General features: G+C 39.1%; 1 protein-coding gene across 1 annotated transcript in view; it reads left to right on the top strand.

The window, feature by feature from the left end:
- FTO (FTO alpha-ketoglutarate dependent dioxygenase) overlaps positions 1-24,120 on the top strand; it is a 371,459-nt gene that overhangs the window by 152,789 nt on the left and 194,550 nt on the right. The window contains exons 5-7 of the mRNA XM_068528237.1: positions 780-859; positions 8,093-8,236; positions 14,360-14,479. Of these exons, the coding sequence (XP_068384338.1) occupies positions 780-859; positions 8,093-8,236; positions 14,360-14,479 (344 nt within the window). The remainder of the gene's footprint in view (positions 1-779; positions 860-8,092; positions 8,237-14,359; positions 14,480-24,120) is intronic.

Genomic DNA, 24,120 nt, shown 5'->3' with positions numbered 1-24,120 from the left:
TTCTTTGTAATAGAGGACGTGACGTCCTAAGCAGAGGTGTTACAGATTTTGCCTCACATGTGGCATCATTTCTTAGAATACGCAACAACTTGGCCATTGGTTTTTCTCCCACTGCATGTGGTTTTAGGCATATTCTTCAGCTGATGAATTCACCACCTTCTCCATTCTTGGGTCGTGAATCTGTAGGCTTGAATTCTGTTCTGAGAGCCAAAGCTTTGCAACATGCTGAGTTGGTTGGTTTGCTGCCTGGAAAATTGTTAGGGCAAAATTGATACTTTGACTGGGGAAGGAAAGAGGCAGATTTTCAGATGAAAGATGTTCAACTCCAAATAATACAAAAAGTTTTGGCTTATTCTAAAGGCATGGGTAGAATTAGATGTGTCATGAGAAAGGGAAAGAAGTTCAGCCCATAAATAGTGGTGAGTGGGTATCATAAGACTACAAATAAGTAGGGTAACCCTATAGCCTGTTTGCTAAGGACAGTCCTGGTTTATGCCTGTTGTCCTGCAATAATTATTAATAACATCCCCTTCCACTATTGAAAGTATCATGGTTTTTGATGGTTTTATACCACATGACTATACATATATATGTCATCCTACTTACAAAGAATGGTTTAAAGAATACATGGTAATTGTTAATTCTTTGGTTCTTGTCATTCTTCTTGAATGATGGATTTACTGTTTACTTTGTGTTTTAGTGAAATAGTATTTAGTGACTGATAAGTGTGTGTTGGGTGTTTTTGGTTTTTTTTTTAATTTTTGGTATTTTTCCTGCAGATGATCTCAATGCCACCCACCAACACTGTGTTTTGGCTGGTTTACCACCTCGATTTAGTTCCACCCACCGAGTGGCAGAGGTAAGTGTAAATAAAAATGTGACTCAAACTTAATTGGATGTGACAGAAGTGGTTGCATGAGCAATTTATCATAGAACTTTGGAAGAATATTTGATAGGAAAATAGCTTCCATCTAACTAGACTTTAGCCTCTGTTTACTTGCTTTTTTAGCTTTGAGTTGTGTTGGATCCAGTTTTTAAAAGTGTGTTCACAGCCTGGGATAAGTATATTTTGCTTCTTTGGGGTTATGTTTCTTGGAAAAGGTGCCAGCAAGAGGGCGCCTTGGCAGGTGTTGCTGGTTAGAGATTTTCTAAGGGGTTTGTATCTGTCAAGGTCAAGGGCAGGAGATGGCCAGAACAAAATAGTAGATTTGTGTGCTTGTGCATGTGTTAGCTGTGACTGGCCTCAGATGGTTGAGAATTTATATTTCCCTTAACTTTTGGGTCAGGCTTCCAGGCATGTGAATGTAAATTAAGGAGAAAGTTACAGTGGTGCCAGGGAATTTCCAAACTCCCCAGTTGTGTTCCTAACCCAGACTTTATTGCTAAATTCTGCCACCACTTGCAGTGGCTGATAGTCAGCTGATTAGACTAGTTCAGAATGGAAACTTAAGAGATGAGGGAAGCCTTTAGTAGTCACCCTGGAGTATTGTGTGTGCTCAGTTAAGAAGTGTTCCAGAGGGCAGGGGAATGATCATGAAAAGGATTACAAGTTGACCTCGTATCCAAGCTTGTTATCTGTGCTTTGCTTTTATAGCTTGACTTTTCATTGTACCACAAGGGGACCAGTGTGAGAAAGTTGGGCAGACGGAATACAATTAAGTGGCGGGGAAGCACAAGCACAAGACCTTTCCAGTCCTGAGACTGTGTGAGTCTATAAGGCAGTGTCATGTCTTTTGGTATTTAGGTAGCTTTTCTAGTGGACTGGTCATGTTGCTAGGTGGCAGAGAGGACCCGAGTGTCTGTTTAAATCAAGATGCCAGCAAGCCCATCAAGCGTTCCTTCCCCCTTTTCTCCCTTTCTTCTCTCTTCCATTCAATCATTCATCTAAATATTTGAGTGCCTGTTCTATGTCCAGCAGCACTAGAGGCATGAGAGAGAGAGAGCCATCAACATGACAGGTATGGCCACTAGCTTTGCTGAACTTCCATTTTAGTTTGAGAGACAACTATTAAATAGATAAAAACACAAATAATTATCTTAGAGACCTAAAAAAGTAAGTTCTGTTAGGAAGGAAGAAAGGAAGGAAGGAAGGAGTGAGTGAAGGAAGGCAAAAAAGAGTGAGCAAGCATTTATAGAGCATCTAATATGTGCTTTGTATTGTACAAAAAAGACTTCATTTTTTGTATAATACAAGGTGATATAGACATCTGTCTTTCTAGCTAGAACTCTCCCAAGAATTCTTTAGAGTATGTGGCTACTTATGTGTATCTTTGCACCTTTCCTAATCCAGTCTGGAAAAGTGGACAAGATGATTAGTGCTGTGCTCAGAGGGTTGGTACAAAATGATGAATAAGAAGTTTCTCAAAATGTATTTGATAAGGATAACAATCATATCTAATTCATAGGGTTCTTGTGAGGATTAAGTGAGTTAATACGTGTAAGTCTTTTAGAACAGTGGCAGGTATAGAGTATGCATTCAAAGAATGTTAGCCACTACTACTATTATTAAATTACTACTACCTCTATGACTACTGCTGCTGCTGCTGCTACTACTATTACTACTACTGTCTTTTCAGTTATCCTGATGAAAAGCTAGTAGGAGGCAGGAACAACAAAAGCTCTTTGTGTGGAAGGCTATTCTGTCTCCATTTCTACACTAGAATGTACGTAATAAAGCAGGAGAACTTAAGTCATCAATGAGTCTTAATTGGAAGAGTTGCTATTAACTGAAAGCTACTACTCAGAAGAAGGGAAGTGATTTTAGTTCTTTCATCCATTCTGCAAACTTTCATTGAAATTTCCAGTGCTCAAGGTATTCTTTTAGACACTTGTGAACACGTAGAGTGCAGAATAGAGAGTAGCAAACAGCATAAGCCTTCACGAGTGACATGAGATGTAAGACTTGAACATGTAGGAATTAGGGGATTTTAGGACATTTTAAGACATTTAAGAGTCCTCATCCCATTAGGTGGAAATCTTGTGATCCGATGGGATGGGGATACAAAGGGAGTATTGAGTGGCTCAACTTTGACTGAATCCCGGGATGCCAGAAAGGGAGTGTTGGCAGATAAAGGCTGATCCCTGAATGACCGGATTGTGAAAGATCTTGGATATCAGGTTAGGTGTGTTTTAACTTAAGTTGGTTCAGGTGGGGGTTATTGATGATTTATTTATCACAGTAGTGACATATTGGAGATATCTTTAAGAAGATGAAAATGATAGAGACATCAATTAAACCTGTTGGTCTGAACTAAGGTCATGTCAACAGGAAAAAAGAAGAAATTCCCTTGACTAATGTAGGAGACATAGTGACAGACTTGGCAACTGATTGAAGTGGAGGGAGGAATGTAAGAATGAATGAGTGAGTGGATGAATGGATGAACAAATGAATGAATGAGTGAATGAATGGACACACTAACCAAGTAACTCTTTATTGGATGCTTGTCATGCACTGGGCTTTTGGGTGACTCTGAGGTTTCAAGCTTGGGTGATTTGGAGATGACATTACCATAAGTAGAAATAGGGATCTGAGACACGAGGGGAAGACAGTAGTTCAGTTTTGAACAGGCTGAGTCAGAGCTGCCAAGAGGAGAGGTCCAGCAGACAAATGGAAATTTGGGACTAAAACTTGTGAGAGATCAGGAAACCTTTCCTTCTCCACCTCCTATGATAAATACACACATTCAGAATGCAGTTTGAAAAGTACCCCTCTGGCCTTATTTCCTTTTTTTCCAAGTGGACCATCTTAACTAAAGTAGCAGTGCTTTCAAAATATCCTGAGGTTTAGCTTTCTCTGCTTTAGTCATAGCTGTATTTGTATCTTCTAATTTTTAGGCAAAATTTTGAGCATTAATTAATTTTTAAAAAAGAGGTGGATATGCATAGTGATAATAATAATATAATCCCAAATCTGTATCTTTTATATTATCTCTACTTCAGTTCAAGCTTATGATACTTTACTAATTAGACATACATAATGTGAATGATGTGACTATCCTGCTTTCTATATTATAGATCAGGATCAGCAAATTCTATGGCCTTTGGGTCAGCCAGCTCTTTTTGTAAATAAAGTTTTATTGGAACACAGCCACGCTCACTTATTTACGTATTGTTTATGGCTGCTTTGGAGCTACCATGGCAGAGCTGAGTAGTTGAACACAGACCTTATGGCCTGCAAGCCTAAAATATCTACTATCTGACCTTTTTAAGAAAAAGTTTGCTGACTCTGTTTTACATGATTCTGTGTATACAGGCTTTAAAGTTAAAAGGAATTTTTTAAAAAAATCATCATTTTAAGGTTAACTTTTTATTTCCACCAAAAGTCAAAAATGATAGTATTCAATGCTGGTAAAGTTACAGTGAAACTGTATATTCATACACTACTGGTAGTTTTTCTAATTAGTATATTTTTTGGAAAGCTCTATGGGGATATGTGTAAAGCCCCATAAAAATATTCGTATCTTTGATCTCATAACACTGTTTTGGGGAATCAAACCTAGGAAATAATTCAAAGGAAGTATATATATAAAGATATTTATCTAGTATGATTAACAGTAGTGAAAAGCTGGACAGAACCTTAATGCCTTTATTTTATGTGACTTGCTAATTAAATTGTTAATATCACCTCATTGAGCAGCATTGACCATGGTAGTTTTGAATACTTATGTACAAACAGTGAAAAGTAGCATGTACATTGATATGTATATATTCATTACAGCTGTGTGTGGATGAAGAATTACACGCAATAAAAATAATTAAAATAGAGTATGGCGGCAGGATTATGTTTTTATCTTACTTACAACTTTTAATTTCATCTTATATTATTGTTTTCAGTAATAGAAAAGGGAAAAGATTTTTTTCTCCAACACTATAGTTAACATTATTGTTTCCCTCAATACAGAGAGGAAAAAAATCCATGCAACTTTATAGCCCTCACTTGTTCTACAAATGTCCTTTCCTTCATACAGTATTAAATTAGACTTCTTTTCTGTGCCAAACAAAATGATTCGCTATTTTCTGCCTGTTCACAATATGTAGGAAACAGATTGTCTTAAGGAAATGATGTTCTGAAATTCATTTTAGTTAATCAGAGAAGAAATCTATTCAGTTTTTGGTTGCAAAAATGTGACTAGAGTATGTCTGATGACTCTCGACCTTTATTTGATTTTAGTTCGTTTCTGGTTGTGACAGAATGTTCTTGGGATGCAACACAGAATATATGTTTTTTTAAAATTTAAATTCTATGTATAATTATATTTTGAATAGGTAGTTACTCAAATGGTTCAAAACTCAAAAAGTACCTAAGAGTGTACAGTTAAAGCCTATTTCTCCTCACACCAGCCAGCTCCTCTTCCCCAGAGGCATCCAATGTTATCAGATTTTTGTTATCCTTTCAGTGATACTTAATACATATATAAGCAAACACATATGTAATTTTTAAAATTTCTTATGTAAATGTTAGTCTACACACTATTCTGCACTTTTTGTTTTGTTTTATTTTAGTAAACCTTGATGATAATTACTTAGCAATATGCAATTCTTAGAGTAGGGAATTTTTTTTTTAAGATATGATACCAAAAGCATAAGCCATCAAAGAAAAAATAGGTGAATTGGACTCTATCGAAGTTAAAAACTTTATGCGTCAAAGGGTACCATCACAAAAGTGAAAAGGCAGAATGGGAGAAAATATTTGCAAATCATACATCTCACAAGGTGCCCGTATTTAGATTTATATAAAGAACTCTTACAGCTCAATGATTAAAAAGATAAATAATCCAACTTTTTAAACAGGTAAAGGATCTGAATAGACATGTGTCCAAAGGAGATATACAAGCGGCCTATAAACACATGCAAAGATGCTCATCATCATTAGTCACTGGGGAAATGCAAATCAAAACCACAGTGACATACCACTGCACACCCTCTGGAATAGGTATAATCAGAATCACAGTGACAAGTGTTGGTGAGGATGTGCGGAAAGTGGAACCCTCATACATTGCTGGAGGGAACGTAAAATGGCGCTGCCACTTTGGAAAACGGTCTGGCACTTCTTCAGAAGGTTAAATTCAGAGTTACCCTATTGCCCAGCAATTCCAGGCCTAGGTAATACACACCCAAGAGAAGTGAAAACTTGTACATGAATGTTCATAGTAGCTTAATTCATAATAGCCAAAAAGTGGAAACAGCCCAAAGGTTCATCACCTAACGAATGGAGAAACAAAAGGCAGCATATCTATACAATTGAATGATTATTTGGCACTAAACAGGAACGGGGTACTGACACATGTACAACATGGATGAACCTTGAAAATATACTAAGTGAAAGAAGCCAGTCACAAAGGACCACATATTGTATGATTTCATTTATATGAAATATCCAGAGTAGTCAAATCTATAGACCCATAAAGTAGATTAGTGGTTGCCTAGGGCTGGGAAGGCTGGTAGAAATGGGAGGGGGTGACTGCTAAAAGGTACAGCGTTTCTTTCTGGAGTGATACAAATGTTCTAAAGTTAACTGTAGTGATGGTTGCACAACTCTGTGAATATACTAAAAGACATTGAATTGTATGCTTTAAGTGGGTAAATTTTATGACATGTGAATTTTATATCTCAGTAAAACTGTTACCACTCCCCATGCCCTCCCAAAAAACTAGGCCTGATTATAGGTTCTTTACACCAGATGAACTATAATCACCCAGGAAAAATATATATATTCCCCCCTCCTCTTTTTTGGTTGCAAGCATGGCTCCACCAGAGTTCGTTTAACTGGTCTTCTATTGATGGGAAATTTTGTGTTGCTTTTAATCTTTTATTATAGTAGATGGCATTTCAATTAATTACCTCTTATGTAGGTTACTCCATACTTGGGAAAGTAAAGGTGCAGGTAGAGTATGTTTATAGACAGAATGTCATTAAAAAAATGTTGTAGGGTTGTCTGTGGGACAAAAGTGAGTGGTAATTCATTCCCATTTTTTGTTTTTTCTTTGTAGTAAATTGGAGCCACTGCCCTTCTGCTCCCCACACTTTGGGATCTTCATATTAAAATACATATTAGTCAAGCTTCTGTTTTTGGCACAGAAACTTCATTTTTTTTCCCCAGGCATGCCCAGGTCACATTGTATAAAGTGGCAGTAACTGTGCAAAGAATTTTTGTGCCAGGGGATTAGCCTTCAAGATTATTTCGAAGGGATCCATTTAAATTGTAAATATTAAAATAAAAATACTCCGGGGAGACATTTCCCTCATTGGGTCTAAAGGATATTTACAGCGGGCGTTTTCTCATTCTGGGAAATCGTGTCATTATCAAAACAAACGGATGCACACTCCACCTGCATCCTCTTCTTTTCTGACATATGCTCATTCAAAGAAGGAGTTTGTCCATTTGACCTCTGTTTTGCTCCCACAGACTTCGAGAGGGATGGACTAGTTATCTGTGCCTTTGCTGATACCCAGGTGCTAAGTTATGCCTTTCAACATGCCTTGAGGGTACGAACCACATATTCTCCATTATTTGAAAAATCTATTCTGCCAAGGCAGACTTGCAACTGCCTAGTGTATGCTTTTTGCAGAAAAGGAAAATGAGTTCTTTGCCCTGTGTTTGTAACTTCATTTTTTTCCCCATTGCTGTTCTATTTTGTGTGCTTTTGAACCAGTTCTACAGTCTGGTTACCTTTTTTTCCCCATTGTTAGGTGCAGGGCACTTGAGATAAAGTCAGTGTTCTTGACTTCTTGGTTCATTAGTTATTCCTCCAATGACTACTTATTAAGTTTCTTTTATTTAAGACTCAGTTCTAGGTGCTGCAGTATATGTATAGTATATACATTTTGAAACAGGGCTTTAGCCTTCAGGGAGCCTACTTTTTGGAGATATGAAGCCCATGCAATAAAAAGCAGCAAGATGAGTGACCCAGGTGAGGGCCAAGCTGGCAGCACAGAGCCCAGGGAGAAAGCTACTAGAGTCATTCTGAAGTTGAGAAGCATAGGCTGACCTGTGAGGGCGACAGGTCCGGGAAGGGGACAGATGTCCTAGGAAGAGAGGCTTGGTAACCTTGGAGTTTGCTTACCATCTCGGTGGCTGGTTCTGCCTCTGCAGTGCTCGACGGGGACCTTGGATTACATCTTACAGCGCTGCCAGTCGGCCCTGCAGAATATCCGCGATGAGGCGGACAATGGTGAAGTCTCTTTGAAATCCTTGGAGCCAGTGGTTTTGAAACACGGAGAAGAAATCCACAACGAGGTAAGGACTTTCAAGAACTGTGAAGATTCTCTCCTACTTGCGAGCTAACAAGTTATGCGGCCACAGTTTGCTATGAATATAAGAGACAAAGGGTGGTTCATTACTTACAATAGCAGTAGCCAGGGCATCAGCATTTTTGTGCCAGTTCTCCGAGCCTCTGTTTCCACAGGGTAACGCACAGTGGGCTGGATAGCACGTGTACTTGGAGGGGTTGTGTTCTAGAAGAGGAGCCTGAGCTGAGGTAAGCCGACTCTTCCATGATGGGCAGTAGGCATGTCTGTCGTTTGCTCCAGATCGAGACACATCTTTATCCTCCAAGTCTGTTAGCAGTCCTACCCTTTATTCTGGAGGGAGAAACTCTATCTTCCAAGCGTGTTCACTATAAAGACATCCTTGCAATGAGAGTGTGAAGCAAAGGATAAGACATGTAGAAACACAAACAAGAGACCCATGAAGGATCATCTTCCAGGAAGGACTGATGGAAACTGAAAGTGGATCCTTGGAGCAGGTGGACCCTAGGAGCCTTGCCTTTTGTTTAGGAAATTAGTAGCAATTCTGAAGTCTGTGGGACCAGCATGTCTGGATCCCATGAGTCAGTGTTTCAAAAACTTTGTTAGTTTCATTAACATGTTTTCAATTTTTGCTCTGTCTTTGGACTACATATATTGTTATCTCTTCAATACTTTTAAAAGAATCAACTCATTTTTTATGTAAATAAAATTTTTTAAAAAGGAAGCTGTATATTACCACTTTTAAGTGGAAAGCTGGTATCACTAGCCAAAAGAAAAAGTAACCAGAAAACTCTAGCCTGTGAAAACAGCAATGTTATACTATTCCAGCAGATGCTTTTGGCTGGAGAAGGTTCTGAGCCTACAGTCTCTATTCTTCATGTTAAGAAGGAAGATTAGTGCACAACTTCCTACACTTTCTAAAAGTCATTGAATTCTACACTGAAAATGGGTGAATTTTATGCTGGGTAAATAATACCTCAAAAAAAAAAAAAAACATTGAAAGTCAAAAAGAGATTACCAAGTGGTAGAGAATCTTTGAAGATTATCATCAATCAAAGACTTTTTCTTTGATATAATTAGAAGGATTGGTGGAGAATTGGAATACAAAAATGTTCTCAATCATCTCAATAAATAATTGCTGAGCACGCACAAGGCACTCTTTCTGGGTGCTTTCGGATATGTTGGTAAATAAAATAGACATTCTAGTGCAGGGAGAGGACAATAAATAATAAACACACTGCATCAGTTTATTATATAGTATGTTAGAAGTTGATAAGTGGTACAGGAAAAACCAAACAGGGCAAGGTAACGGAGATTGAGATAAGCAGAGAACACTCCCGCTGACAAGATGTCCTTTGAGCAGAGACTTGAAGGAGGTTGAGGAAGGGAGCCATGTGGTTATCCGGGGAACAGCGTTTCAGGCCGGGGGAAAAACCACTGCAAGGGCCGTGCGGGTGGGAGAATGCCTGGCGTTCGTGGACTAGTTCAGGGACGGTCCGCTGTGAGTGGTGGGAGTGAGGCTGTTAGTTACAGAAGATGAGGTGACGGAGGTGGTGTGAGGGGATGGGGAGCTGCAGATTGTATCAGTCGTTGGAGGTGTCTGTAAGGACAAAGACTTTCCTTTTTACTCTGAGGGTAATAGGGAGCCATTGAGGGTGTTTGAGCAGGGGAGAACAATGTTCCCACAATGCCATGTAATATCTTTAAAAAGATATTTACTTATCTTATGAGCTGCTCCTCGGCTTGAATAGAGAGGTCTTGAATCTGAGTAACATGTGTGCCAGTCTTCTCTAATCCCCCAGTCTTTGATTCTTCAGGGTCATCTTCTTACTTTCAGAATGAATTCCACATGTCAGGGCACATCATCAGATGCTCTCCTTTTGTCATGCACGTTGGCATGCTCATGCTCTTCTGGGTTCTGTTGTTGAATGAGAGCACACATGTCTATAATCCTTTCCACGGTTCTTATTGTTTGCTTTCCTCTTTCTTGAAGGCCATGTGCCTTTGCTGGACTAATTATAGGATGAAGCCCTTGGTTTCACGTCTGCAGACTTTTGGGCTGTGTCGGTTTAGAAGTGGTTGGTTTTCCTTGTCTTAGATAGTTTCTAACTAAACAATTTGGGGACTTTGGAGATTGGAACTGAGTACCTTAAGAAGATTTTCTTTTTCCAATTTAAGATGCTTAAAAAGATTTTTGGTCAGGTATAAGCAGAACCTTCCTCTGTGTTTATAAAGTAGTCTGTTTTCCTTCTTAAAAATCATAAAATACGGAATTCAGTCTTGTCACCTAGTAAATTTCCCCTCGGAAAATGTACTATTTGATGCCATCATTTGGTTCTCATTTTGTTCTGATCAGACCTGCATCTTCCTTACAGCTACTGGGAAAGGGCTTTCATTGGGTAGCTCTTTGTAGATTGGACCTTAGCATCTCTTCCTGGTCTAATGTCTTTCTCCGTGAAAAAACTTATTTCATTTATTACAGTGAGCACTGACCCCAGTGGGCATGTTCCCACATCTCGAGGGAAATGCATAAGCTGACCTGGGACCAAATCAAGAACCCAAACTAACTTGGCAGAAGTAGGTGTCATTTGCTTACCTGTAAGAGTGTTGGAAATGATTTCCAACTGTACAGTGATGTGGTGACTCAGAAATACGGTTTTGGAATCTTACGAACTTTGCTCCCCAATGTCTAAGTGTCCAGTGACTAAGGTTCAGGTAGATGGGTGGATTCTGTTTGTGCTTCCCCTTCAGACTTTTTCTAGACATTTCTAGGAGAAAAGCTTTTCTTGGTTGACCTTTTTCTTTTTGACTATTCCATGGAGAAGGCAGGTGCAGGTGAATTAGGAAGGTTCTAGAGATGTTTCTCTGGGTCACAGCTACGTAACTAACACTATTGTGAACGTGTGTTCATTTTTCTGTGATGATTCAGAAGGCCCTTCAAGATCCTGCAAGTTCCCTAGGCTGTCAGTGTGCCTTCTGATACCTGTGGGCATTAGGTATCTTTGTATTGTCACTGCACCAAAGATTGAATAATAGTGAATTTCCATTAAGTGCATGTCTGAAACCTGGGAGTTTGTTTTAAAAGCATCATGAACCCTGAGAGCACCTCAAGAGAGTTCCGGAAGCTGTGAGCCTCCCGGGAGGGTCTACACTCCGGAGAAGGGATGAAGACCCTCCTCCTGTCATGGCTAGCACGTTATCAGTCAGTCAGTATGGTGAGACTGTGATTCTTTTTAGCCTTGAAGTAATAAAACTTCTGTTCTGTTCTGAATCCTGACCCTTTGGTTTTCATGCGGCATCCACCCTGCAGCTGCAGCTTTCCTTCCTCATCCCCAGAGTTTGGGGTGGAGGGGTGCACACCTTTTTTTTTTTGGTAACTCAAACTGAATCAAGCAGCTGGAAGTATTTTTTGCTTCCTTAATTAATTTTAAGGAGGGAGGCAACTGCTTCTCTTGGCAATGTTAGCACTGGTGAGGGTGGCATTTGATGAATATCCTGTAATATTTTTTGCCCACAACATCGAAGTGAAAAAGTCAGGTTATGGAGTTGATTAAAATACATGCCAATGGGTTTGATGCCCACAAAGATTGTATCTCCTGGGCAGTACTTCCACCCCTGGAAAAAAACTCTGTTGGGAATAAGTTTCAGGGTTGAACTTTTCTGACTGGCCTCAGTGGAACGGGGGTGAGCATGAATTGACATGATTGTTAAAACTTTTCTTGCTCAGAAGATTTCATAAGATTGTGAGATTCTTGAGGACAGTAAGTGGTGGGCCTTGTGGCCTCATTTGGTCTGTTTCCTTAGTATCTACCAAGTGCCTGGCATATGGTCGGCTGTTCATTATTAACCCACTTAATCCTCACCACAAACCTATGTGGTGATTATGTAATTATCCTTATTTTACAGATGACAAAACTATTCAGTAGTGGAGCCCAGATCTGAACTGACTCCAGAACCCTTATTCTTAACCATGACACTGTCTGCTTCAAAAGATAGTTGGGCATCTAAGGAGGAAGATAAAGTCATTATTTACTAAAATGGACAGGGTCTTTCTTTGCTCTCTTGTCCAACAGCAAAGTTTCCAGGTATGCCCCTCTCGTTGCTTCTGAGTTTTCATTTACTGAAATCCAGACTCTATTGTACCTTTAAAGGCTGAATGAACTAATTACATATGATAATTATTTTGTTTCCTGGGATATCATGGTTGCCAAGGTTTATATGTTTTGTTCTTATAATGGAAAAAACCAGCCCAAAGATAGAAAAACCCTTTCAGCTCTCCCAAACATAGGGCTTGATGCTTTGCTGACAGGTTGTTCCTATAGTGTGAACAAATTTTATGTGAAATCTATTAAAAAGAACTCTTTTTTTCTTGTAACAAATAATGTTGTTAAACCTGTATCTAAAGAGAAGTTGAACTACACTTGTATTCATTTTCCTTTCAAAGCAGTTAAGTTTACCTCCGTTAACCACTGTCTTTTAATACCGCAGATAAGGTTTAGCAACTATTGTCTGAATATTGTCTACATTCCTTTTTTTTTTCTGTTTAAACAGCTTTAACTGAAATCAATTCTACATATCAAACAAACATTTAGTTAATGTAAACTAAAACCCTTTCATATGACTTGGTGTTCTCAGGTTAGTTATTTGAGCCATTTTCACCATTGTTAAATCTTCACAAGTTGCTTTTGTTTGCCTCATGAAAGTTCAATATGGATAAACAAACAAAAAAAATTCTTTGTGGTAACAGGTGAAGATTATGATAGCCCTGTGCCTGTATATGGAACATGATTACCTTAGCAAAGCCAACCTTACTCAACATTAAGCTGTGAAAGCTCTACATTTCTTTAGACAACAGAGGTAGAAAGAGCTTTGGGATGAATGAAGTTGTACTTTGATTGTAAAATTTGATTTTCAAGTTGGAGATGAGTGAAAGAAAATAGATAGGAAACAATTTCTTATTCTTTCAAAGCTTTACTCAGCCTCTCACCTACACATATTGGGATTACTTCAACTGCAGGAAGCAGAAAACTCAACCCGAACTGGTTAAAGCACAAAGGGCTTCAGGAATAGCTTGATCAAGAGTCAGTTGATGCCACCAGGACCCGGTTTTTAACTGTTCATCTTGCAGCTGCTTCCTACTGTGTTGCCTCCATTCTTCCCATTCTGCAAAATGTTTGAAGAATCCTCTTCCTGTATCTTCTGACAGTCTCAAGACTTATTCTGATTGAACATATGCCTGTTTCCCCCAAACCCAGTTATGTGACTAGGAGAAGTGTGATGGGCTGATTGGCTCAGATTGGGTTGCACGTTCCACTCCTGGTGTAAGAGCTGGAGCTTTACCCAGACCACATGGGCTGAGATTGAGGAAGGGAATGGATTATCAAATGAATAATGGGGTTTGGCTAGAATAGAATGATGCTAAGGAGGCAGATATTTGAAGTTTACCATAGTAGGTTCATAGGAAGGAAAATAAATTGTTAGTGTCTTTACTGTGCTTTTTACCTATTGTCATTTGCCCTGACTGAACTGAAAGTGACAATTTAAATGGCTCTGTAGGTTTTATGCCGCCATAATTAACTTTATATTGTTCATGTTGTCTGAGTTGACATTACCACCAGCTCCTCCTGGCCCACGGGTAAATTCTTTGTTTATTTTAGATCTAAGAAGCTTAAAATTGATATCTTCTAATATGTGGCTGTGTTTTGCTCTTAATACTAGTTCTTTAAGAAAGATATTTAATGAAAACATATTTTGTTTGATTATATCTTTCCCATCCTACACAGTGCAGGCTGCTGTCAACTTTAGGATCTCAGGATTTGTTGTTGATTGATTTATAGTTTCCTCATGTCCGAGTGATGAATGTGACTGAAAACCCCCTCCCCAGCCTGACCTGGGTTGTCTCAGTAAGCTTTAAGACTACTCTCTTCCTGACTTGCAAAAAGGCTCAGGAGACTCCAAGTTATATTGGGAACTGGTTAGGCTGAGCTTTTCTCACCTTTTCTCACCCTATGGCTGTGAAGTTACTGGAGGAGAACTGAGTGACGAAGTTTACTGTCCTTGATTGTCCACCACGGGGGCATTATAACCACAGGCTTGTCTTTATGATCCCCAGGTCGAGTTTGAGTGGCTGAGACAGTTTTGGTTTCAAGGCAGTCGATACAAAAGGTGCACCGATTGGTGGTGTCAACCTATGACTCAGCTGGAAGAGCTGTGGAAGAAGATGGAAGGCCTGGTAAGTATCTGGGACCGGATTTCCCGGGATGTTGTGCTCTGGCAATCCTCGGCTGCCTGATTTGCATGGGTAAATGCAAGAGAAAGACAAGTATCATATGATATCGCTTATATGTGGCATCTAAAAAAAAATGATACAAATGAACTTATTTACAAAACAGAAATAGACTCACAGACATAGAAAACAAACTTACGGTTCCCAAAGGGGAAGGGGAGGCGGGGCTGGATAAATGAGGAGTTTGGGATTAACAGATACATGCTACTATAAATAAAATAAACAACAAAGACCTGTGTAGCACAGGGAACTATATTCAATATCTTATAATAATCTATAATGGAAAAGAATCTGAAAAAGAATAGATTTATTTTTTATTTTATTTTATTTATGGCTGCGTTGGGTCTTGGTTGCTGCGCGCGGGCTTTCTCTGGTTGCAGCGAGCGGGGGCTACTCTTCATTGTGGTGCGCGGGCTTCTCATTGCGGTGGCTTCTCTTGTTGTGGAGCACGGGCTCTAGGCGCATGGGCTTCAGTAGTTGTGGCTCACGGGCTCTAGAGTGCAGGCTCAGTAGTTGTGGTGCACGGGCTTAGTTGCTCCGCGGCATGTGGGATCTTCCCGGACCAGGGCTCGAACCGGTGTCTCCTGCATTGGCAGGCGGATTCTTAACCACTGCGCCACCAGGGGGGCCCTAGATTTATATATATATATATATATATATATGTATAACTGAGTCACTTCGCTGTGCACCTGAAACTAACACAACATTGGAAATCAACTATACTTTAATTAAAAAATAAATAAATAAAGACAAAAATTTCTAAATTAGTGAGTTAGGTTACTCTTGGTAAGGTAGTGGGAACAGCCAGGGATTTTGTCAGTACAAGCTTAGTTCAGTGCAGTGAACCTTTATTGAGCGTTTCCGACATGTAAGGCACCGTGTTAGACATACACTGGGCAGCGACGATGAGAACAGTACAAGTCCTAAACTTCATTTGCATTTTCATATGCACCAGGCACTATTCTAAGAGTTTTCCCTATATTCACTTTTAAAGTTCTTACAACAGTCCTTGTGAGATGCAGAAACTGTTACGAACCTTAATGTATAGACATGAAAACCAAGCCCTAGAGAAATTAAGTGCCTTGCCCAAGGTCATGGAGTAAGTGGCAGAGCGAGACTGAAACCCAGGCAGCCTGGCTCTGTAGCTTGTGCTCTTAACCACTACATTCCGTTTAACAAGGAGAGAAGCATGAATATAGCCAGGTGTTGCATTAGCTAAAATGAAATCCTGTAATAGAGATTAAAAAAAAAAATCACCATCCAGAGGCTGGAGTATTAAATTCGGAGCACTGGAGCTGGGACAGTTGTGAAACAGCAGATGTGGCTTTTGGGGACCTTGGGTGGGGAGAAGTAGGGTCGGATAAGGCATTCAGAGAGAAGCATTAGGCCCCGGGAACTGTAAAAACAAGATCAGGAGTGGGGAAGTACAGTGTGATCAGAGCACGGGATTCAGGGGATGTGTAGTAGGAAATGTAGCTAGAAGGCAAGTTGGGGCCACTTGGAGTAAGTCTGAATTACAATGATAGTAATTATAGCAAATACTTATGTGATCCTTGTTAAGTACCAGACACTATTTTATTTAACTTTTATGACAACCCCATAAAGTAGGTATTTTTTCCCCCGTTTTACACATGAGGAGACTGAAGCACAAAAGGTTTCCCTGACTTCCTCAAGGTCATACAACTAAGTTGGGGAGCTGGGATTAGGACTCAGGAAGACTGGCTCTAGGGTCATGCCGTGTACCACCTCACTGTTCTACCTCCAAATCGTCGGGTTTGGAACGTAGTGGAAAAGTGATAAAAGCCTGCTAAACTCTTGAGAGAGTACCACTGCGCAGACTTTGAGATGTGCTAGAAACAGTGAACTGATCTGCAGAAATGGGTAGTCATTGCTAATCCCTATTTTATAATACTGAAAATATCAAGTCACGACCCTGAAGGGGCCCCAGTTCGAAAGTCTGGGTCAGAATCCAGAAGTCTCTGCTTTTCAGACATTTCCTTAAATCTTTAAACCGTGCCTTTTCACGAATATATGTCGGGGGGAGGAATACTGTAATCCTTTTAGTGTACTAATAGTATCACAAAAATGGATTTCTCCGAAGACTTGAATCAGTGCAAAACGGAGCCTTGTAAAACTGGGTTTGGAGGTAATGAAACGTTCATGCTGAAATTTCCTCAGTTAGTTCTATTCCCAAAATTAGCCTGTGTAGAGTATGCTCCAGTTTTATGGGATGTGTACATAAAGGCAGCTTCATGTTTAGGGAATTTCTTTTTCACTGTGTAATTCTGGTTTTGTTTGCATCTGAGTTAGAACTTCTTTACTTGCCCAACCTTGACACTAAGACATCAGTTTGACTTTGGGATTGCAATTTGACGGTTCTTTGAATTAGAGCTGGCAAACTCTAACAGCTAAACAATTAGAGTTGGCAAAATAAGAAAGAAGCTCACTGATTGTTTTTCTTTAATGTTTTTGTATTGCTTTTGTTCAAGGGCTTTTTTTTTTTTTTTTTTTTTTAAAGTGAAATCTTTGGTTTTGTGAGCTTACCAGTGATGTTCATTATGAATTCACTTAAACTATTTAGTTATTCATATATTTTTTAATTTGGCGGTGATGGCACATTAGATCGACTGTCTCCCTTTATAACTCTTGTGTAAAAATCCTAAAAAGAAGAACAGTCTTGGGCATTCTCCAGAGCGAGTTTCCTTGCAGTTGGTGTGGCATTGCTAAGTGTTCTGAGTGAAATCAATGGCCTCTGTGTCTCAGCAAGTCTCAGGATGATCGTTATCAGCAGAGTGAAGGTTTGGGCCAAGATAAAAGGAATGGCACTTCTAAATTAAATTTCAGCTTCAAGCCTTTTTTTAAATGAGTTTTAGCAAATTCATAATAATTTACTTTTGCTATTGGAAGAGACAGAAGAGAATAATCTTTGGGCAGGTCTGTGGTTCTGTGGCTGTTAGTGCAGTGAGTGCCATCTGGTATTTGTGTGTTCTGGGTGGAATTGGCACTGGCTGGTTACATTCCCACCTTGTCCCAGCCCACCTCATATTTTTTCAGTTGTGAGCAGTAGGGGGCAGTGTTGAGCTACCAGTTTGAGGCCCCCAGATGCTAAGCCTTTCAGGAAAATGCAGACAAATGCACCATTAACTGTCCAGAATTATCCCTGTTGCTTCAAGTTAGCTGTAATCTCCAAGATTCCATAACACAGGAAATCAGTTGTGGGTTAACAAATTCAACAGCAATTTAACATAAAAAGTGCAATGTTTGGTGCACATTTGGATTCTATAGAATTAGACTAAGCCAAACGGCCTTTCTGAATGTACTCACTTTGCTTCCAGGGAATATACGACTCAAAATGATGATCCTTTTAGACAAATGATCCTTCTTTATCGTTATGCTGCTTTGAATTGTAAAAATCACATGTGTGTTCTGGAAAGATTTCTCTAATTAATGTATTTTGTCTGTTCTGCAACATAGCATTGATCTCTTTTGGCGAGAAAATAAAACAAAAAACCTCGGGCAATATGTACGTTACTTTTCACCTTTTGCTTGTGATTAAAGCAACCTTTGACAGCCCTCATACCAGGGAAGAGACTTGTGTTGTAATTCCTCTCTGTCTCTGTGTTCATTTTTTTCCTTTGTGGTTGGAAAGGAGTAGTCTCAGGTAGGATATAAAAGAAGAACGGAAAATGAGCTTTGAAATCACATTTCTTCCATTAATGGTAATTGCTTCACATGTCATAACCAGTCACATATTTTAAAAAGTTTAATCAGCTGTGTCTAAAACTCCCCTAGCCTCCACTGCCAATCCCCTGTTCCAGCAAGCAACGTTTTTTTTTTGCAACGTTTTTTTTATCACACTGTTTATTCTTGCCGTTTCCCTTCCCGAGGATAGTTTTACTCTGGGCATGCTCTTGTGATGTAAATGTTAAACCTTACATTTGAATGACATCCTGATAAAATATCACATTTTCCCTGAATATTACCTCATGAAGTTATGAGCCATTAAGCCCAGAGCACCAGAACCCTTTCTTTCAACCTGGGAAGTTAGCCTAGTCTTGTCTCTCATTTTGCTATTCAGGAAGGTATTGTGACACTAACACTATTCAAATATTTGTATTTGTGTTTTATTTTTTTTTTTAAAACCAGCCCACCACCCCACATCCAAGATTAGCGTATTATGGAGAGACTGTTCAGGATAAGAGAGAGTTACCATATGAAAGAAACTGTACAGGCTTTGCTTTCTGGGTAAAAAATATGAAAAGCCGAACTCTCCTGTGAGGTGAGGAAGTCTTGCTGTAGCCAGAGATTCAACGGATAGGCCATTTGTCTCTTAGGGTCTGGTATCGCACTTTGCAAAACTGACATTTATTTTACCTATAAAAATGTTTTAACACTATTGAATTCACAGTGATACAGAAAAGAATGCTAGGTGTGATGTCCTCTAAATTGATGACATTTATTCATTTCCTTTTGACCTTAAAAAAAAAAAAAAAAGGTCAATTTGGTATAATTCAATAAAATATTCTAGAATACTTTCCAGAGTAAACATTTTCAGAAGTACGGATGATTTTTGTACTGGAGAGAAATTTCCTCCTTCTTTTTTCATTGCTTTTTTTTTTTTTTTTTTCTAGAAGACAAGGGTAGATCTTGATCGTTTTGAATGTTTTGAATTGCATTTCCTGTCTTGACAGCTCCTCGTGCTGGGATAGCAGTGCATTTACATGGCAGTTGGCCTTAATAACCTTTATTGACTTTAGTGGGTCAGAGCCAAGACTGGATTATTTTAATGTATCCGTTTTGAAACAGTGTAAAACACAACATATAATTATGTTAGGTAAGCTATTGGCTACATTTAATTCTACCCATTTATGTTAAAATTTGGCACGGGAGGGCAGAGAGATGTGGAAAACGAGTAGGTGTTTTATTTAATACTGTTACCAGTTTCTTGCTGTTAAAGTTTTAAGAGAGAAAGATAGTTAAGAATGTGAAAGTTGTCCTTTAAGAGTTAGTTGTAATCGTTTAGTTTCAAGATGAGTCATGCCTTTCAGCTTGTCATTCTGGCCTGTGTAAATCATCTGGGAAAGCTCAGGCCATGGACCCTGCCCGTTGCTGTCTGGCTGAGCCCTTCTTAGTGTAGGTTACACTAAGGTGGGGAATGATTGGGCCGAGGAGCAGTTTGTTTGTTTTTGGAGAGATTAATGAAGCTATCATCACAGTGCTTTAGATTAAATTCTTTGTAACTGAATAGAGGAACAAGGCTGCTTTTTCACATACTGAAATATATGCGAGGTATACTGGTTTTTGCCATCATACTATAGTTCAGTTAGCTAAGTTCATTTTAAACTTTCTTCCAAGATTAAAGATTTTTGGGGGTGTGAGGAAGAAAGTGATATAAATATAAATGTTAATTTTTTGTCCATATTAACGGTGGAGTCATCAACATATATATATATATATGTGTGTGTGTGTATGTGTATATATATATATTATATTTATATATCTCTCCCCTTTAACGTTAATGTATATACTAAATTATATTTGCTAATATTAATCCTGTTTTCCATTTTTCAGAGTTAGCATTTCTGATATAGGAGCAAAGTATATTATAGTAATTTAGGATCTGGTGTGAAATGTCGAGTGGTTTTAAATGAAGATTTAAACTCCCTTTTCCCCTTTTTGACTGGTACAGTGCTGAGTGGCTCAGGAGAAGCACGGATTGGAGGCAGGTAAACAGTCACAAGCACCCAACAATTCAAATTATGTATGCAGACTCTGAGCTCTGGGACCCTCTATGTTTGTTTAGCTTTGGAAATTTGGAGAAAAGAAAAAAGTCACTTTTCAACTATAGTGGCTTAAAACCCTTGGCTCACATTTTTTCTTACCTTAAACGTGTTCACTGAAGGTTGGTTCTTTTCCTATATGCCTCCCTCTCCACCCCTACTCCAATTCCACACCTCTGTATTATTCTATTAAGAGTAAAATATCTGGGGGGAAATTGTACATATAATTTAGCAATGAATTTCGAACAGGTTTTGATGCCTTTGATTGCCTTCTGGATTTCTCTCAGATTTTTCCAGTTTTTTCCTTTGTTGCTGCAGACTTAATAATGAATTAAGAAAAAAAAAAAAAGTGTTGTGAATCCTGTCTTTTTGGGAAGAAATTTACAATTCCAAGAGAATTCAGGCTTAAGCCTCAGAAACAGAATGTGCATGGAAAGCACAAAGGACTGTGTTTATGATTCTCTTTGAAGTGTTTTTGCAACTGGATAAGGAAAATTTCAGAAACCGTCTGATAGTGTTCAGGGTAAATACTTAAACCCCTTTAGAGAATTTCACACACAGATACTGTGCAGCAGAAAAAAGGGATACTTATGTTTCTTAAAGCTACTACAGCCTACAGCTTTGTACTTAAAGACAGAGGTGTTGAATAGAATTCTACTGAGGATACATCCAGTGACAATATCTCCAGGAACATCAGAGCAAACCAGTGGGTAGGACTTTCTGTTTTTAACCCTTCCATGAGCTGTGTGAGAGCTGAGCTTTATTGGTACCAAGGACTAGGAAGTGCCTGTTACATTCCAGGAATGTTAAGAGGATTGTTCCAGTGCCTCTGCTCTGCTCACCATGAGAACAAGGCTAAAAATGCTGAAGATGGTGAGACAAAGCAGCAGGAGCCGGGAGATTCCAAGGGAAAGCCTTGCCATCTCTCGTAACTCTTATTAGTTTGTGGAGAGAAAAACGGAATAAACAGCCAAGGTTTCTATGTGAGCCTGGTTTCATAGGCTTTAGCTAAATTTTGTTAGCATTTGTTACTAAACACACAGACACACACACACACACACACACACCCATTTCACATATGTTTGATATATTTTTTAAGTAGACAAATTCTATTGTTAATATATAATTTTAACTACACTGGAATTCAGATGGATGTAAAGGTGTGAAGAGCCCACTAGTTTTCCCTGGGGAGCTATTGGAGCCTTGGCTGCTGGAATTTATTTTGGATTGCTTTGACTAGCAGACCATCGTAGCATTTCAGATGTGAATTCAGAAACCTACGGACCAGATTGGGATGGTAGGAATTTCCATTTTTCCTAGAAAAGATAGAGCATAAAACAAATGTATACTTTATTTCCTCTGGGTTTTTTTGGGGTAGGGAGTGGGACAGTAAATTCAGCTCTAGTCTGTCATTTATCTTTTTATAAATATCTTTGACATATTCTAGAAGAAGGTCAGTCTAAAGGAATGAAATGATTTAAAAAAACAAAACAAAACAAAACAAAAACCCGACAGGCCTGCGGTTTTGCAAGGGAAGCAAGATTTCCAAAGGCTATGTACCAACTGTTGGGAATATTAATCAAGGTCTTAGGATCTTATTTCCCAAGGTGGTTATTGAATGGTCCCTAAAACTGTTCCCTTCTGAAGAAAAGTGTTTTGATGATCAAATGAGAGAGTTCGTAAAATATAAAAGTACCATACACATGCAAGTCATCACCAGGAGTGATTTTAGAAGGAAGTGTAAACAGGTGTCAATTTTGGACCCCTTACTTAGAGGTCATTTGACTGAGTCTCCTTAGTGCCAGCATCCCTCCCTGTTTCCCATTTCCCTTCGTCTAGAACTAGGGTCAGTCCTGGAGCTAAAGGGACTCACAGTGGTCTGGAGCTCAGGGCTACTCTCGTAATGTTTCTCCTTTACTGTGGGCTAAATACTTTGGGAGGCAGGGCTGGGAATCTTTCCATATTTTGCAAAAATGTCTCTATGGACAAATGTGCTCCAAGTGCCGAAATCCCAGAGAGCTCTGGGAACACATTAAGTCGACTCTTTTGTGCATTAAGGGTAACATAACCATCATCCTGCTCTCTTCTTGTTGACATCTGCAAAAAATGACCTTTTTTTTAAACCAAAGGAAACTGATATGTTGCCTTTTCGGTCTTCCTGAAAGAATCTCTGTGATCATTTGTAGATGATACTTTTAACACAGTCTTTCCCCTAACACGTAAATTATGATCAACTTTTTGGTATTTGCTTACACAATCTCAGCCCATCTGGAACCACCTGTGACAATCTCATTTGTAAATTTTTCCTTGATGTGTATAAAAATCTCAGATAATCTCCCACTTGGTTTTGATTGATTGACAAAATTAGCCTTCACATAAAAATCTGGAGTCTTATGGCCATATTCAAAATTAATTTTCAGTGTTCAAGACAAATCTGCTCTGGTTAGAAAGACCTGGAACAGGTGGTAGCTTGATAATATATATCCCACTAACTTAAATGTTATTAATTTAAATGAGCACTTACGAAATTGCCCAGAATTATGCATCAGATCTTCTTTAACAGATGTTGAGGGATTAAGAAGGCTTGTATTTTATTTAACATCATAAACTTTTCATGCAGTTACCAGTGAATTTTTTAACGGACGAAAGTAGTGGGATATGCCAGTCCTTGTAATAAATTAGTATTTTCTTGGTGCTGGGGTCTCATATCTTGGGCCACCTGAACCGTAGTTGGGAAAGGTGTGCCCTCTTCAGCCATCTAATAATAAGTATCTCAAATGTAACAAATCCAAAACCAAACTCTCGATTCCCATAACTCCCCCTAGCCTTTCTCCCAGTATTGCACAGTATTGCACAGCCAGAAACCTTGGAGTTGTCTTGATTTATCTCTTGATTTATCAGTGAATCCAGTTAGCTCTATTTTCAAAATAGATTCATGATCTAACTACTCTTTAGCACCCTCTCTGCTACCACCTTGGTGTAAATAGCCTCCCTGTTTCTACCACTTATATGTTCACCCCTGTTAGAGTATTCCTTTCAAGTATGTCAGGTTATTTCACTGCCCTGGCCCAAACTCACCATCCCGTTCAGAAATCCAACTTCCTTGTGAGGGGCCTAGTTGCCCTCTAGGATCTGTCCACCCACTCTGTCCTCTCCCCACCTAAGTCTTTTTCCCCCTCCCCCTCCTAGCCTTCTTTACTGTCTTTAGAACATGCCCGGTTTCCTCCTGCCTCAGGGCCTTTGCATTTGCTGTTGCCTCTGTCTGGCACATTCTTCCCTCTCCTGACTTACTCTGTCACTTCCTTCCCAACTCTCTGCTCCTGTCCCTCCTTGGAGAGGGTTTTCTCTGACCAAGCTCTCTCTGGTTGCAGAGCAAGAGTGACATTGTTCTGCTTTCCCTCCTACTGCACTCCCCTGCCTGCCGTGATACCATGTATGTGTTTACGGTCTGCCTCTACTTATAGAATCCTCACGAGGGCAGGGACTTTGTTTTGTTCACTATTGTTTCCCCAGCTCTTAGAACAGTGCCTGATATTTAGTAGGTAATCGACCCCTAACTTGTTAAAGAAAGTCAGGAGTTTGGGATTAACAAATACACACCACTATATATAAAATAGATAAACAACAAGGATGGGCCTGCTGTAGAGCACAGGGAACTATATTCAATATCTTATAAATAACCAATAATGGAAAAGAATCTGAATAACAAAAAATATATATATATATATATATAACTGATCACTTTGCTGTATACCAGAAACTAACACAACATTGTAAATTAACTATACTTCAATTAAAAAAAAAAGA

This window comes from Eschrichtius robustus, chromosome 19, assembly GCF_028021215.1.
Source record: "Eschrichtius robustus isolate mEscRob2 chromosome 19, mEscRob2.pri, whole genome shotgun sequence".
NCBI lineage: Eukaryota > Metazoa > Chordata > Mammalia > Artiodactyla > Eschrichtiidae > Eschrichtius > Eschrichtius robustus.
This window is presented reverse-complemented; position numbering and strand designations above follow the sequence as displayed.